Raw genomic sequence first — 16,106 nt, forward strand, 5'->3', positions numbered from 1 at the left:
TTCTTTTCATCCAAACAGCGGCTGGAGTCAGGCACAAAGTCTTGATGAAGGTCATTTGTTTATTCAGTTGGTTATTCCGTCATTATAGGTATTAATCGTCTCACGTATGAATGGTTTCATTTGAGTTTGCTTTTGGAAAAAAAAATCCTGCAGTAAAGGACTCAAACTATTTGTGTATGGACTGGGTCACGGTGTTGGTTTGAATCAGTGTTTTTCTCAGGATGTCGCGTTTGCAGAGCAGGCAGCAGGAGAAGATCTCAGACGTAGGAATGATGCAGTAAAATAACTCATTAACAAAAGGCTTACAGAGTCCAAAAACAGACAGGAAACAAACAAAACTCCAAACATCAAGTAGAAAATCTAAAACGACAGGAGAAAAAGCAGGAACGCGCACTACGGAGAAGGTTGGTATTTGACGCTGGAGAGATGACAAACTGGCACAAAACAAAGGGAGCACACGGAACTAAATGCACAAAGCAATGAGAAACAAGTGACATGAGGGCTGATGAACAGGTGAAACACATCAGGGTCGGGGCTGACAACCACAAAGGCGGAAAAACACATAATTGTATTGAATTGATTGCCTTTATTGTCATTGCATTTAAAGGAATACGCCACCGTTTGTTGAAATAGGGCTTATCATGGTCTTCCCTGGCTGTAGATAGGTGGGCCAATGCATTTTTTTGTCTCAGTGCAAGTAATTGGGTTGTTTTTTTGTCTTTTGTTGGCTCACTTTTATTCATAACATGCTAACCGGCAACATAGGATTCCATTCACTACGCTAAGCTAACTAGCGGCAGCTAGTTAGCACTAGCGACGGCTCTCCTGTAAGCACATCCAAACCATAACCTAAAAAACACAATAATAATATAATATAATAATAATAATAATAATAAATATTCTAATGTGGATAAAGTGCTGAGAGTAACAGTGCAAACTGCATCATTAAAAAAGCTAGGAAGTCAATAAGACATGACACATGGGAAGCTACCTTACGAAATAAAACAGGAAACTAAACAAAACCCAAGGATCATGACCCAGAAGCTAATTTCTGTGAAATAGAACTCTGTATACTCTTTTCACAGACGCCTGCCTGAACCACCACTGCAAGAAGGGCAAAGTGTGTGAGGTCGATGAAAGCAACACCCCCATGTGTGTGTGCCAGGACCCCTCCACCTGCCCCGCTGCTGAGGGAGAGTTCGAGCATGTGAGTTTGCTAACAATCAGCCCAAATTTGGCTTTAAACTAGAGATGATCCGATACCAATACCAGTGTTGGAAAAGTCTCAGATACCTCTTAAAATGCTGGTATCGGAAAGTACTGGAGTTTATGCATCGATCTGATACCACTTAAAGGTGCTGTAGGTAGGATTGTGAAGATCCAGGACTTAGTCAAAAAATGTGAACATCAACAACTTCTCATTCCCTCCCCCCTTTCTGCTAAAGCCCAAACCGGTCTCCTAAGCCCCTGCCCCCACAAGGGAGAATGAATGCGTGTGCATGATCAGTGATTGACATGCAGTTAGACACCCCCTCTAGCCCTGATTGGTGCATCTGAACAATTCTTTTTTAATTACCTGCTTCATGTAGTTGTACTCGAACATAGGGTCAGTTTCACCAAATATGACAGAAAGTTAGTTTATAAGTATTACCTACTGCACCTTTAATTTAGCCCTGAAAAAAATATACTTTAATATAGTTTATATGTGTTCTTTTTTCCGTCATGACTCACTGTCATACTGGATCGTAAAAGAAAGTTCTATGGCATTAATTGTTTGTGTTTGTTATGACCTCATAAGGAGAAGATTCCAGATCAGCCCATCTGAGCTTTCATTTTCTCAAAGGCAGAGCAGGATACCCAGGGCTTGGTTTATACCTATCACCATTTCTAGCCACTGGGGGACCATAGGCAGGCTGGGGGAATGCATATTAATGTTAAAAAACCTCATGAAGTGAAATTTTCATGCCATGGGACCTTTAAAACATAATAAAATACAGTATATGTACTGTATTTTTTAACACACTGGTATCGGATCGGTACTCGGTGTCAGCCGATAGGCATGTTCAGGTTTCGGAATCGCTATCGGGAAGCAAAAAATGGTATCGGACCATCTCTGGTTGAAACTGTGAATTCTTATTTATCCGTGCAGGTGAAATATCATCGCACAGAAGCTCAGCGATGTGAGAACTCATCTGTTTTTCCATCTCAGGTTTGCGGCACCGACAACAAGACCTTCGACTCCTCTTGCCAGTTCTTTGCCACCAAGTGCGCCCTGGAGGGAACCAAGAAGGGCCACAAGCTGCACATCGACTACATCGGACCCTGCAAATGTGAGCTCCCACACTCTTCTGCTTGTTACATTCCAAACTCTTAGTGTAGAAGAGTTTCCTAAAGAGTTTAATCTAATGTCCAAACCATACAACGATATAGAGGTCATTTATTCCTACCCTCTTATTCGACTCACAGAAGTGTTTTATAAATTACCGCCCCTAGCAGGAAATAATAAATAAGTGTTTTCCGTCCTCATATCTAAACCAGAGAACGTAACGGTCGTATCTTTAATGGTGATTTTGTGAAACGTTCGCAGTTTGGTTAGGTTAAGGCAGTGTTTCTCAAATTGGGATTACGCGTACCCCTAGGGGTACTTTGGAGTAGTGCAGGGGGTACATTGGATCTTTTAAAAATGTTTATTTAAAATATATCGGTGATGCATAATTCCTAAAATATTATATACTATACAAATGAATGCATTTAGTAATACATTCTAAATATTAGAAATTAATTGAAAGCACATAAGTGTTTTATACTAACAATATCATTTTTTTTTTACTAAATCAGACATTGATGGCGGAGCGCTGTATTGTGCCTCTTTAGCTAGGCATTTATTTTCTACCAAAAATGTTTTGTACTTGTCTAGGGGTATATAAAATATTTTAATGGGGGTACATCATTGAAAAAAGTTTGAGGACCACTGGGTTACTCTTTCATCACCTTACTTCCTGTTTTGCTCCTGTAATAATTACTTCAGCCACTAGTGGGTGCCGGTACTATAAACACAAATTTGACTCGCAATTGTTGTACTTTAGTGAGCGTTATTCCGGGGAGGACGGTCTCGATGTTTAGCTAAACATGTTCACAGTGTGATTCCTGAAGCGTTTACTGCGTTTCCACTGGCCCGTACTCGACACTTATTCTAGATGGTATCCCAAAATTACTAAACAGGCTTATAATCCAGTTCTGTTAAACCGTGATCTTTAAAATGATTTGATTCGTCTGAGATTTGGAAACTGATTAGAAGTGATGAGCAGCTCAAAAAGGTTAAACTGTACTTAAGGAATGATTAAAACTGTGCTGGGTCATTGAGTAAATGACTCTTTGGAGAGTTTGCTGCCTGGACACACCCGTCTCACTGCTTCCAGATGTCAACGTTGGCTGTGGGGAAAATGCCTCATTAAATCAAATGAGGCAGAAACATATGCATCTCATAATTTGAAAGGCCACTGATTTTTATTTGAAGTTTGTATTTTTAACAGTATAAATCTTGTCAATGCAACTTAACAATATGCAAATAAAGTGCGTCATCTCATCAGAAAACGTTTATTGCCACAACAAGTTACACTGAATGTATGTGGAATTTGCATTGGTGAATGGTGCATACATGAACAAACAAACATATTAAACATGAATATGAAATAAACAATAAATACAGAAACAAATATATACGAATATAATTATAATTCTTATAATAAGAAAATATAAAAGCTAAATTAGCTCTGAACTGAGATCCTTTCAAAAACAAATAAAAATAGAATTTGAAGGTGGATTAAAGGAGCAGACACTCTCTTCTACAAAGCAACTGCAAACTTGTTTTAGGTACTAAAATCCATAATTTGTTTGCACACATCATTGTTTCCAGTTGTTATAGTATAGTGCAGATTTTAAGGAAAATATGATGAAATAGTGTGCTTTTTTTAGCTGCAATGCTATCTCATCTTCATTTGCAGTTCACGAATGTTGTTTTGTTTGATAACTTTTGGTGAGATTTCCACTTTTGAACACTTAATTTTCTGCATTCTGGTGAAATTTTCTGCAACAATTTGTGGCTTTTCTGTATCAATTGATGGTGTAAATGTCTTTATTTATGTAAAGGAAATTATAATTTTTTTTTTGGGGGGGGGGGGTGCACAGGCCCCTGTAAATTACGCCTGTGTGTTTATCTGTTTGTTCACTATTGAGGGATCAGATGTATCTTGAGTTCCCTCTTATCTTTATGCTAAGCAACTAAAGTTAACTTGACTCTTTGCATTACTGAGACTGATGGGCGGGCTCAGCAGTAGGAGCATCTGTCTGGACATGCGGGCCACATTTCTTCCACTTGACGCACACACACACACGCACACACACACACACACACACACACACTCTCTCTAAGTGTGAGGACTGAGGGCTGAAAGGTTCAAGTGGAGATCAAGGTGGTGTTCAGTACACCAGAATAAAACAGGATACCGGTTGTTAATTTGTGATATTTTAAGGATGATGATTTACTTGAATAATGCTGCAGTAGTGATGATATGCTGACCAATTAAAACAACAATACTTACTAAACAGTTTTGTTTTAATATATCCCAATGGACAAGAGGTCAGTTTCATCTTTTTAATTTCTAAATAAACGTCAAATATCAGCAGGTTTCAGTTTAATATACATTTATTGATTCTAACTCAAATATAAACATAAAGTGCTACAGTAAAGATCAATGGTCTTCTAAGTATCAGTAAATGGCTCACCGATATGTGTGAGTTATCACCATGAATAGTTTTCCTTGATGCTGACAGTTTTGTCCCCGCAGACATTGAGCCCTGCCTGGACAGCGAGCTGAACGAGTTCCCCCTGCGTATGAGGGACTGGCTGAAGAACGTCCTGGTGACTCTGTACGAGCGCGACGAGGACAACAACCTGCTGACCGAGAAGCAGAAGCTCAGGGTGAGTCGGCGGATTCTCTTCTCTGCCTGCATTTCGCCGGTCCCGCTGTAGAATGTGGAGGAACTGATTTAGGATAGTCTCATTGCTTCCCGCGAAAGTCAATACAAAGCCAAGTCAAATCAAAGATAGCGCCGATTGTCTTCCTTTCTCAAGATATCGAATATGATAATGATAAGGACTACTGTTTTTTCTATATAAATTAGAGATGTTCTGATACCGATACCAGTAACAGAAACTCTCCAGTGCTGCCTAAAACACTGGTATCTGTATCGGAAAGTACTGGAGTCTATGCACCGATCAGATACCACGTCATAAAGCCCTAAAGAAAATCTACTTTAAAGTAGTTTATTTATGTTATTTACCCTTTACCGTTATGACCAAACAACAAACAAACCAACAACAACAATAGAAATCATATCCCATCCATACAGGGACTGTAGTATACAGCTGTTAAAACATAATAAAATATATGACACACTGGTATCGGATCAGTACTCGGTATCGGCCGAAGTTCAGGTATCGGAATCAGTATCGGGAAGCGAAAAATGGTATCGGACCATCTCTTGTATAAATCCTTCTGGAAGTGGAGCAACATTCTAAAATTGTGATTTCATCTTTAAATAAGGGTTTAAAAAAGCAGAATATACCCTAATGATACAAAGAAAATAGCATATGAAATACACAACGCACAAAATGTGGTATTGTCAAGTGTTTTAGGTCCTCATGACACGGCCATTTAAATGTACCGTACCTGCTTTGTGTATTTTTTAGCTGTAGGTACTTTGGAACATAATCAGGGTGGCCTTGTCATAAGTTTAGGATGATACAATCACAGACATTGTGTGTGTGTGTGTGTGTGTGTGTGTGTGTGTGTGTGTGTGTGTGTGTGTGTGTGTGTGTGTGTGTGTGTGTGTGTGTGTGTGTGTGTGTGTGTGTGTGTGTTTGTATGACGGAAAGGTGTGTCAGATGTTTGTTGGGTAACCATACAGATGTTTTTGTATGTTTGTGTTTTTAATGTTATCTTTTGATTGTTGGAGCAGACGATGCAAGAACATTTTCTGTGTGAACAGACAAAGTTGTATCTTATCTTATCTTATGTGCTGCTGTTATGCTGTTAAATTTCAATGTTAACAAGCACAAACTTTAAAAGTAAGCATTTCATGTGCTCTTTCAGACCTCAGACATTAAAAAAAGTTGTGAAAGCGGACCAATAGTCTACAGGTTTTCACAAGCTACCTTATGTAGGTATGAGGATCAGAGACGCTTCACGCACAGAATAATTTAAATAAAAGTCCTTTACAAGAGAAATAACAGCCTACATTAATGTTACAAATATTGAGAGATATTACTATTGCTTTATGGCACTTGTTTAAAACACACAGTTTTATGCCTGAAATGGTAAAGATCAATGCCAAATCCAAACAGTTTAAGAGCGTAATTCTTTCAGACTGAGGAAATGTTTATGTGACTGAAATACACCTAAATACCACAGAAGTTATGGAACCACTGTAGCTTTTACACTCCACATATCTCGGTACACTCATCAGAGTTGATTTAGCTTTTGTGGAGCATTAAGAATAGTTGAAAAAAAAACTTTCATTTACAAAAGAGAACCAGCTTTTGGGCAGATTAAATGCAGCTTTTGACAACAATTTGACAACAGCAGTAGTTTTGCAAGTGTGCTGTCCTGCAAAACTATCTTTCTGGATTTAACTAGTCAATGATTATTAAACTTGCAGCACAAAATTAAACCCAATTTTGTACTTAAAGACTCCAAATAGCTCACAATCGACATCTAAAGCATGCAACTTTAGGGGTCTATGAGAGTTTATGTTTTGCTGATGTGGATGGTGTCCGTCCAATGTTTCAGGTGAAGAAGATCTACGAGAATGAGAAGAGGCTGCAGGCCGGCGAGCACTCTCTGGACCTGCTGGCTCACGACTTCGAGAAGAACTACAACATGTACATCTTCCCCGTCCACTGGCAGTTCGGCCAGCTCGACCAGCACCCCGGCGACGGGTACGTAGGGGCGAACAAGAACGAGTTGAAAAAATAAAATCACTTTAGTATAGCAAGACTAGTCTCGCATTGCCAGACCTTCCTCCACAGCGCTGCGGAGGAAGTTTCTGGCTAGTCTAACACAGCACTCACAGGATGGGAGAAAAACGTGCTCTGGTTTATTGGCATTTCTTTAAACCAATCACAATCGTCTTGGGCATCAGTAAGTACCGATCGCAATTACGGGGCCTCTGCTAAATAGCCTGGGGAAGGAACTTGTTTTGGTGGAACATGTGTACGTTCAAAAGTTGTTTTAGTTGTGCGACAGAAAACTCAGATTGGACAGATATTCTAGCTAGCTGTCTGGATTTACCCTGCAGAGATCTGAGGAGCTAGAATGCCAACACAAAGAAAGCGGAAGGTGGCGGACATCCGGCGGAAACTTCCGGCAGCACAGGAGCAATCCTAAATGAATCATCATCGCTATAGACTATTTATAGTAAGACAGAACCATTCGGCTTCCACAACCTTCTTTCAGAGATTGAAAGAAAACAAGCTTTTGGACATAATTCAGGTTATATTCTGACAAGTCAGCACATGTAAGATCATGCAAACTAAAATACCCGTGCTGCTCGGGCAGTGGTTGAGCTCGTGGCAGACGGAGCTGATTGGTTTCCTCTGTTCTCACACCGCAGCAGCTGAGCTGATGGATCCAACTGTCGCCAGCTGCTGTTCACTTTATAACTACTTTTTCTGAAATACGATGATGTGGCTGATGGACTCTAAATGCACCGCCAAGAATCCACGTTTTCTTTTCTTCATTTCTAAATAAGAATTTAATTCCTGGCAACATGCAGGAGATGAAATGTGGGCAAAGGCAAGGTGTTTTAAAGGTCCCATATCATACTCATTTTCAGGTTCATCCTTGTATTTTGGATTTCTACTAGAACATGTTGTCATGCTTTAATATAAAAAAAAACATAAATTCATCTAAAACAGTGTGTCTGAACATACCTGTGTTCCCCCTCTGTCTGAAACGCTCAGTTTTGGCGTCTGTCTCTTTAAGCCCCCCTCCTGATAAAGCCCAGTTTCCTCTGATTTGTCAGCATTTCCGAGTCTTTCGATCTGGGCTCTCAGAGTCTCTGCACCGACATTGCAGTTGGGGAATGACTGTAACGGCACTGTAGCGGCTCTTTCTACCTACCTATGTATAGCAGCGACATCACAACCGTAAGGAAGTCCTGACGGCTCGTTTAAAGACCCAGTTTCTAAATACAGGCTGTGTGCATTTCTTTGTGGATTGAGCGTTTTGAAGCTTTCACAGTTTTTATATATCACCTCGACCTGCTTTATAATTAAAAACAGACATGGAAATGTCACTTCTTACAATATGGGACCTTTAAGTCGACAAAGGTTGGACAATGACATCTAAAATTAGTTTTTATGTAAAAGCAGACAGGATATAGAAGAGGGTGATTTTCTGCATTTTATTTTGACGTAATCACCAGCGTCTTCTGTGATAATGAGACAACAGTTGTCTTCATATTTTCTTATATGTCAACAAACTCTCAAACCAGGTTTGTCATGATCATGGGAGAATTATTTTGTGCTCAAATACAGAAACACGGATCCACCATAGTTGTTTTTGTGAAAGTGTTTTCCATTATGATCCTCATTTCCTTGTTTGTCTTGTCTGTATGCCACCAGGTACCTGACCCACACAGAGCTCTCCCCCCTGCGCGCCCCTCTCATTCCCATGGAGCATTGCACCACCCGCTTCTTCGAGCAGTGCGACGGCGACAACGACAAATACATCGCCCTGGACGAGTGGGCCAAGTGCTTCGGCATCAAGGACCGTGAGTATCGACTGCACCGTGCTTAAATACTCAAATACACAAAATAATCCCTTACATATTCATAATTTTAACAAACCATGGGTTGTCCTTCCATCGACAATGAACTTGTTGTCTTTTCGGGTCTAAATTTGAAAAATGTTTTTGAAAACCTTTTTGTCTTTTTTCCCCGATGTTGTTGTCACTTTATTTAACATTTTTTTATAATTTTTTTATTCAAAGTCAATAAACCTAATTTATGTGACAATAAACCTAATTTTTTAGTTTTAAAAAAAACACCCAAAATTAAATGAAATTAATTATTGATTTTACCTGCAAGATGGAACATACACCCATGCATCCATGTTATTTTCTGACAGTTTGGTTGAAAGAAACCCATATTTCTGATATAAAAAAAACTTTAAAAACGGGTCAAATTTCTCACGAAGACAACACAAGGGTTAAAATATGTATTGTTAATTGAAATTTGGAATATAAATTAGAAAACCTGTCATCTAAATTATATATTATGTGATGTATATGATGTTCAAACACTGACACAATTTCTTTTTGTGCAATTTTGTAGTTTTTGTGCTTCTTAATTCAGGCATAAATATTGTCTACTATTATTATGTTTTGTTAAATCCTTGTTGCCACATCGGTCAGAAATATGGAAGAGGAATTGAGTTCTGAGAATAAAGTCAGGATTCTGAGAATCCTTTTCATTTATTTTTACTTGAAAAAAAATGAAAAAAGTCAGAATTCTGACTTTTTTCTCAGAATTTAAAGGACAATTCCTGCGCAAAATGAACCTAGGGGTTAATAACACGAGTTGACCGTTCTCTGGGATATGTTTTCATGCTAATCGAATCTAGCTTGAAACAAGCTAGCGCAAACCGCTGATTAGCTTATAACGCTAGTCTTCGGGGCACTGGTAAAGTAAAAATAAATCGCTATTTCTATGCCACTAACAAGGCTCAAAATAGCACCACACTTCCACGGTAGCATAATGAGGGTCCCTACATGGAAACTGAAGCATTGAGAACTTTGTAAGTGTACAGACAGTTTATTTAAAAGATAGTTTATAAAGACAGTACCGTTCAGTATACAGGTTGGCGCCATCTTGGGGAAACAGTCATGACCACTTACGAAGTTCTCAATGCTTCGGCATTTTTACTACCAGTGCCCCAAAGACTAGCGTTATAAGCTAATCAGCGGTTTATGGTAACTTGTTTCAAGCTAGAGACACATTTGATTAGCATGAAAAGAAATCCCAGAGAACGGTCGACTCGGTACACACGTGTCATTAACCCCTAGGTTCATTTTGCGCCTTTAAACCCAGAACTCAAATGAGTTTTTTTCACATGTGGCCCTCATCCTCTTCCGTGAGAATATGAATATGTGCTGATGGATGTTATTGTGTCTGTGTGTTTGCAGAGGATGTGGACAACGACCTCATCATCTAAGCTCCTCTGAGCAGCTCCCAGTCGCTCCTGAACGGGTCCAGGTGCTGATCCCTAAGTTAAAAAAAGAAAGAAATCACAGTAACGGTGCTAATTGCAAATTCTTTGTTTTGTTAATACTGACCTTTTCCTACCTATACCACTAAAAAAAAAAAAAAGATCACAAAAGAGAAATGTGCACAGTCTGTACTAACCATCACGCGTTCACGCGACTTTGAATTCTCTTGTTTGTCGAAAGAAAACACCCAGTAAAAGAAAACTAAAGACCTCTGGTGTAAATGTATGTTGTTGACAATATTATATATATGTTTATGATTTGTTCAAGGTTTTTAAATCGGAGATCAATTTGAATTCAATTACCGTGAGGAGACAAAACTGTAAAGTGGAAAAATAAAGTTTCTAAATAAATTCTCCCTCTGCTTGCTTTCTACACAACAACGGTTTAGTTTTTGCACTCTTTTGGTGTTGGACTCAATTTGTGTATTTTACTTTTTACTTTTACTTTTGACTACTGCTTTAAGAGTTGTTAATTTTTATTTTACATCCATTCCAGACGAGGACATGCGTGTACTGATATTTGAAACAATAAAGAGGATATATTGTTAAGACCTTTTTAATGAGGGGGGGGGAATCTCGCAGGCTGAGAGTTTTTCTCATAATTAACATGTTCCTACTGACACTGAGAGCACGAGCAAACTCTTTTACCATGAATAAAAGACTCTGAAAAAGATCTGGAAACAATCTCTGCATGCTTTCATATCTTTCTTCCTCTGCTCAGGAATTTTTGTTGAGATGATCTGACAAGGATCAGCACGGCTCCACGAGTCACACGGAAGGCCGGGTTGTTTACGAGGCTTGACCATGTTTTTATATTCGGAAAATGAACTTTGCGTCCCATTTTATCATCTTTGGGTGTTGGAAATATAAGAACTCTCAGCTACACTTTACTTGACGGTATCTACATAAGAGTGACATGACACTGTCATAAACGTGTCATAAACATTATAAACAAGTCATAAATGTTTATGACATAACGCTTCTGTCATTAAGTGTCATTTGGTTTTTGTCATGACAAGTCAGGGTTAGGGTTAGGGTTAGGGTTAGGGTTCATGTGTCATGAACACATGTCACTCTTATGTAGATACCTTGATACCTTGTAGTGTTACCGAAATCTCTTTATAAGAAGCGTACCCTCTCGTCTCCTCCTCAGTGGTCACTTGTTTTCTATTTTGTGTCTCTGAAATGCTTTTAAAACTAATTTGAGATCCAAAAACAGACATTTTACAAACTTCTAGAAAATCTTATGCCTTTTGTACTGTTTTCTTTCCTCACGCTTTTCTCTCAACCATCAGTCCACAGTCAATGTGATTTGGGTATTTCGGTAATGTTGACAATCAATGTTTTAAGTGTATTCTGCTTTTACAACAAGTAGAGGTATTCCCAGTTTATAAAGGTACATTTGGGGGTTTATTTGTCAGAATTCCAACTAAATCTCGGATTGAAATTCTTGTTAACTGTTCAGTTCAGTTTTTGTTCAGGCATGCAGCGCATCAGCTTTCTGAAAGGTTTAGCATCTTCAAACTCAGATAATTCAACAATGTTTGGTCATGGCATCTTACAAATTCCAAACTGATCAAGCTAAAATCCCATTAAATGGTAGATAAAGATAAAAGCAAAAAAGACAAAAGCAAAAGACAAAGCAACTAAAAACAAGTTCAAAGCTCACTTAATGGACCAGTATGTAGGATTTAGTGGCATTTACTCACCAAACAAAACTAATTAAATCTCGTTACTTATTGGCAGTCTGGATCAACGGAAGAACATAATAAATGCTGCATTCCAGGCAACCCGTAACCTGTGTTTTCACAACCTTCTACCCGTGAAAGTGGCCTGGAACGGCACTCCCAGTTACAGGTTTTGAAGCCACACACACATAAACAACAATGGTGACTCCTGTTGATGTTGTACAGACGCCGGTGATTATCAGTGAGAAATAGAAATAAATAGACATAAATAGGCAACGTAAAGTAATTCCGCACATTGTAATCAAAACAATACACATACAAATGTGTACTACTACAGGTTATGTTTATTAAATGAAGCCCAAAATATGTCACCGACTAGAAATTGCTAGTATCAGCTAGCGCTAGCTAACGTTAACGTTAGGTAGCCTAACGTGAACCCCGGAACGCTACCACGTCGTGAGTCGTGACTTGAACCCGAACTTACGGGCAAAACATTGTGTCTGGAACGCAGCAGAAGCCTGACATCCTGCGCGTGATGTCAGGCTTCGCCTCTCACCTTCCGCTCTCTCTGTGTGTTGCTTTTCTCAAAATCCCTTCGCGACGGGAAACAACAACCTTCAAGCTAGCGAGCTACACGCTGAAAATGGCAAGTTTTGAAGAAAATATGTATCGTGCAACAAGGCAGGCCTGCTTGGTTCCTTCAGGGAATGATTGTAAAGATTTACAAAGAATATGTTTAGGGCGTTTCCTCTCTAACTGGGACGTTCTGGGACCGATTGGTGGGATTGCTGTGGACGATGTCCACGCGGAGATACACTGGTGAGAGCTAATGAGGTTTAACCATGTATCAGCTAATTTAAATAGCTCAGGCTACTGTATTGTGTGAATAGTTAACTTCATTTAATATTGTATGTGATGTTTTCTTTGCGGGGTGCAAATGGTCCACCGATACAAGTTCCTTCCCGAGACTATTTAGCAGAGCCACTGTCGCTGCGTCCAGAGCTTAGCACCGCCCAAGACCATTGTGATTGATTTAAAGAAATGCAAACAACCCAGAGGGTTTTTCATTTCTCCTATCCCAGAATGCATCTGTGGTGTAGCCAGACATGATCTCCACAGCACTGTGGAGATCCATGCGCCAGATGTCAATCTTTTTCCTGAAATGTACATCTGTTGATCGAGACTACGGTTTGCCTGGCCTATAGAATCATTCCACGGGAGGTGTGATTGGTTAACACCCCTCTCCCATTACATATTCTTTTAGTGTTTGAACTTCTTCCTCCATGCTGCCTGCCAGCTGTCTCCGCCTGTGATCTTTCCACGTTCCTCATCAGAGATTTGTCGCCTCTCATTGAAAATAATTAGTAGGCGCGGCCGGCGGCCTCGCCTTGCTTTTGGTGTGTTTTCTCCCACAATAAAGAGTTTAATCAGGCAGTAAGTGAAAGCATCTGTGTGGATGTGCTGTCATGATGTAGGGCCTTCATAACAAGGCTATAACCTAATAAAACAAGGACATCAAAACAGAAAAAGTAAAGGTTAAAAGAGGCATTTCCCCCTTCATAATGTGCACTCAGATGCTGAAACTAAATGGAGGTTATTGTGCACAAATGTACTTAGATTGTGTAAGTCAAATTTGGAAATGTTACTATGTGGCTTGAAAAACTGAAAAGGACACTTCCACATGAAACACACGTTTAGACAGTCATGTATGTTTTTATTTTATTAATATATAGCCATGATGACCTATGGCCTTAACAAATACATAAAACAATAGAAAGCAAACCACAAGAACATTTTGTTCAAAAACAAAGCATGCACTGTGAATAGTAGAATTTACAACATAACTAACATGGCTGACATGTATTTGCCTTTTGCTGTTCAACGTGTTGAATGAAGCCCTCTGTGTGTGGGTTTCAGTAACCGTGTTAACGCTTGTAATGTTTAATCTTCTGGCTGTGCGCGAAGCCGCTCGTGGTCCCCTGGGAGACGTGAGAGGGAGAGACGGAGCACCCTGTTTACCATCCCCGCCCGTTCATCCAGACTCCAGTGTCAAGAATGTGGAACAACAGCCGAGCCTCGTCCACAAAGCCCCAAGTCCCTCCTCTCGGCCACAGCAGGGAAACGCTTCACTCTCTGTCTTCTTACCAGCGCTGGAAGAAGTATCAACAGCGTTTATTCAAAATACTCTGTTACAAGTAAAAGTCCTGCGTTGAAAATGCGAAAGTATGTAAGTATCATCAGGAAAATGTACTTAAAGTATTAAAAGTAAAAGTTTACTCAATGTAAAATCCTCCCATTTCAGAAACTGGAAAGGATCCAAACAGTTGTGTGTTTAATGGTCTAATAATTCAGCTGGACTTGTAGGCCGTTATATTGTTGGCTAGTTTCATTTATAATAAAACATCAGATTTTATTATCTCCATGTGTTTTGTGTGCAAAAATCTTAATTTGTAAAGTAACTAAAGCTGTCAGAAGAATGTAGTGGAGTGAAATGTACAATATTTCTCTCTGAGAGCGGAGTAGAAGTAGGAAGTGGCATGAAAAGAAAAGACTCAAGTAAAGTACCTCAACATTTGTACTTAAGTAGAGTACTTGAGTTAATGTACTTAGTTACATTCCACCGCTGCTTCATTCTGTTACTTTGGCTGAGAGAGGGGAGAGAGGGCAAGTTCGATGCTGTAACTTAATACCGCTTTTTTTAATTAGAAGGCCTTTGCTTTTGAACGTTAAAGTGTCTTTTATCTTCTTTCTGCTGGGAGACGTCACTGCAAACTGTTCAAAAATCACCCTCACCGGGACTCGCTGTACTCTGATACAGAAATGTTGCTCGTGCTTCTTACACCTGTTCTGGATGACGGTGACGAGAAGTTCATTTAAAAATAAAATTAAACAGTGAACAATAACGATTATATATTTTATGCATGAACCCACTAAGTTTCACATATTTCTGATTAAAATAAGCTGCGGTCTTGTTGTCGTGTCAGACCGCCGCAGAGGGGGACAACATGGTGGAAAGATCTCAGCTTTAAAGTCGTATTTCAGATTTCAGTTTGACATAGTCTATACCCACGAGGTTCCACTTTAGGGACTGCTCCGGTGCCGCCGGATGTCCCGTTACCTTCCTCTTTTCTTTGTGTTGGCGTTCTAAACGCTGGTGGATTTCTGAGGACTATGGGTAACTGCTCCTCAGATCTCTGCAGGGGAAATCCAGACAGCTAGCTAGACTATCTGTGCAATCTGAGTTTTCTGTTGCCCGATTAAAACAAACTTTGAACGAGCACACGTTCCACCAAAACAAGTTCCTTCCCGAGGCTATTTTGCAGAGGCACCGTGGCTCTGTCCGGAGCTTAGCACCACCCAAGACAATTGTGATTGGTTTAAAGAAATGCCAATAAACCAGAGAATGTTTTTCTCCCATCCTGGGATGCTGTGTGGACTAGAGTGCTGATCGGGCCGCATTTTTCTGTCCGAGCCCGTCCGAGCCCAACACAGTTAAAATCTCATTTTTTTTCTCATACTAATGACGCATGTACATGTAGCATAATATGCACGTGTTTCGTTGTCACAGCTACATAAACAAATTTCAGCATACAGGAAGATGGATGTTAGGGTAATATTTTAAATGTATTTTAATCCCCAAAAACGAACCTTTGCATCAAGTGAAACAGGCCCATTGACATCAGTCATGATACAGTGTATTGTGTTATCCTAAAACTGTGTGTGTGTGTGTGTGTGTTGTGTGTGTGTGTTTGCAGTGTGAATTAAAAATTTTTTTTGAAAAAGTAACCAACTGCAGTCTTCCACATTTCCCCACTATTTTTCCAATGATATAAAGCATTTTGATATTTACTCTCAGAGGTTGATTTTAAAGTATAAAGACAGCACCAGCACGTATTATTTTCACTTTGTCTACAAAAAAAATGCCCACGACAATATCCAATAAGGCTGTCTCACTCACATACAATGAAAAAACCCACAAAAAATGCACTGGTTGACTAAGGACTTATTCAACAAAACTCAAGTTTTTGTCACCGGAGATTAAATGTCAAATATGGAATGCTTACACAGAGCTAATGCATGATGGGGA

The 16,106-nt window shown here is 39.5% G+C and overlaps 1 protein-coding gene across 1 annotated transcript in view; it reads left to right on the forward strand.

The window, feature by feature from the left end:
- Positions 1 to 10,684, forward strand: part of sparc (secreted protein, acidic, cysteine-rich (osteonectin)) — a 28,224-nt gene extending 17,540 nt beyond the window's left edge. The window contains exons 5-10 of the mRNA XM_039813943.1: positions 1,086 to 1,207; positions 2,210 to 2,330; positions 4,848 to 4,981; positions 6,852 to 7,000; positions 8,687 to 8,835; positions 10,249 to 10,684. Of these exons, the coding sequence (XP_039669877.1) occupies positions 1,086 to 1,207; positions 2,210 to 2,330; positions 4,848 to 4,981; positions 6,852 to 7,000; positions 8,687 to 8,835; positions 10,249 to 10,277 (704 nt within the window). The 3' untranslated portion in view covers positions 10,278 to 10,684. The remainder of the gene's footprint in view (positions 1 to 1,085; positions 1,208 to 2,209; positions 2,331 to 4,847; positions 4,982 to 6,851; positions 7,001 to 8,686; positions 8,836 to 10,248) is intronic.
- Positions 10,685 to 16,106: the final 5,422 nt, after the last annotated feature.

Source organism: Perca fluviatilis, chromosome 10 (genome assembly GCF_010015445.1).
Source record: "Perca fluviatilis chromosome 10, GENO_Pfluv_1.0, whole genome shotgun sequence".
In the NCBI taxonomy this organism is placed as follows: domain Eukaryota; kingdom Metazoa; phylum Chordata; class Actinopteri; order Perciformes; family Percidae; genus Perca; species Perca fluviatilis.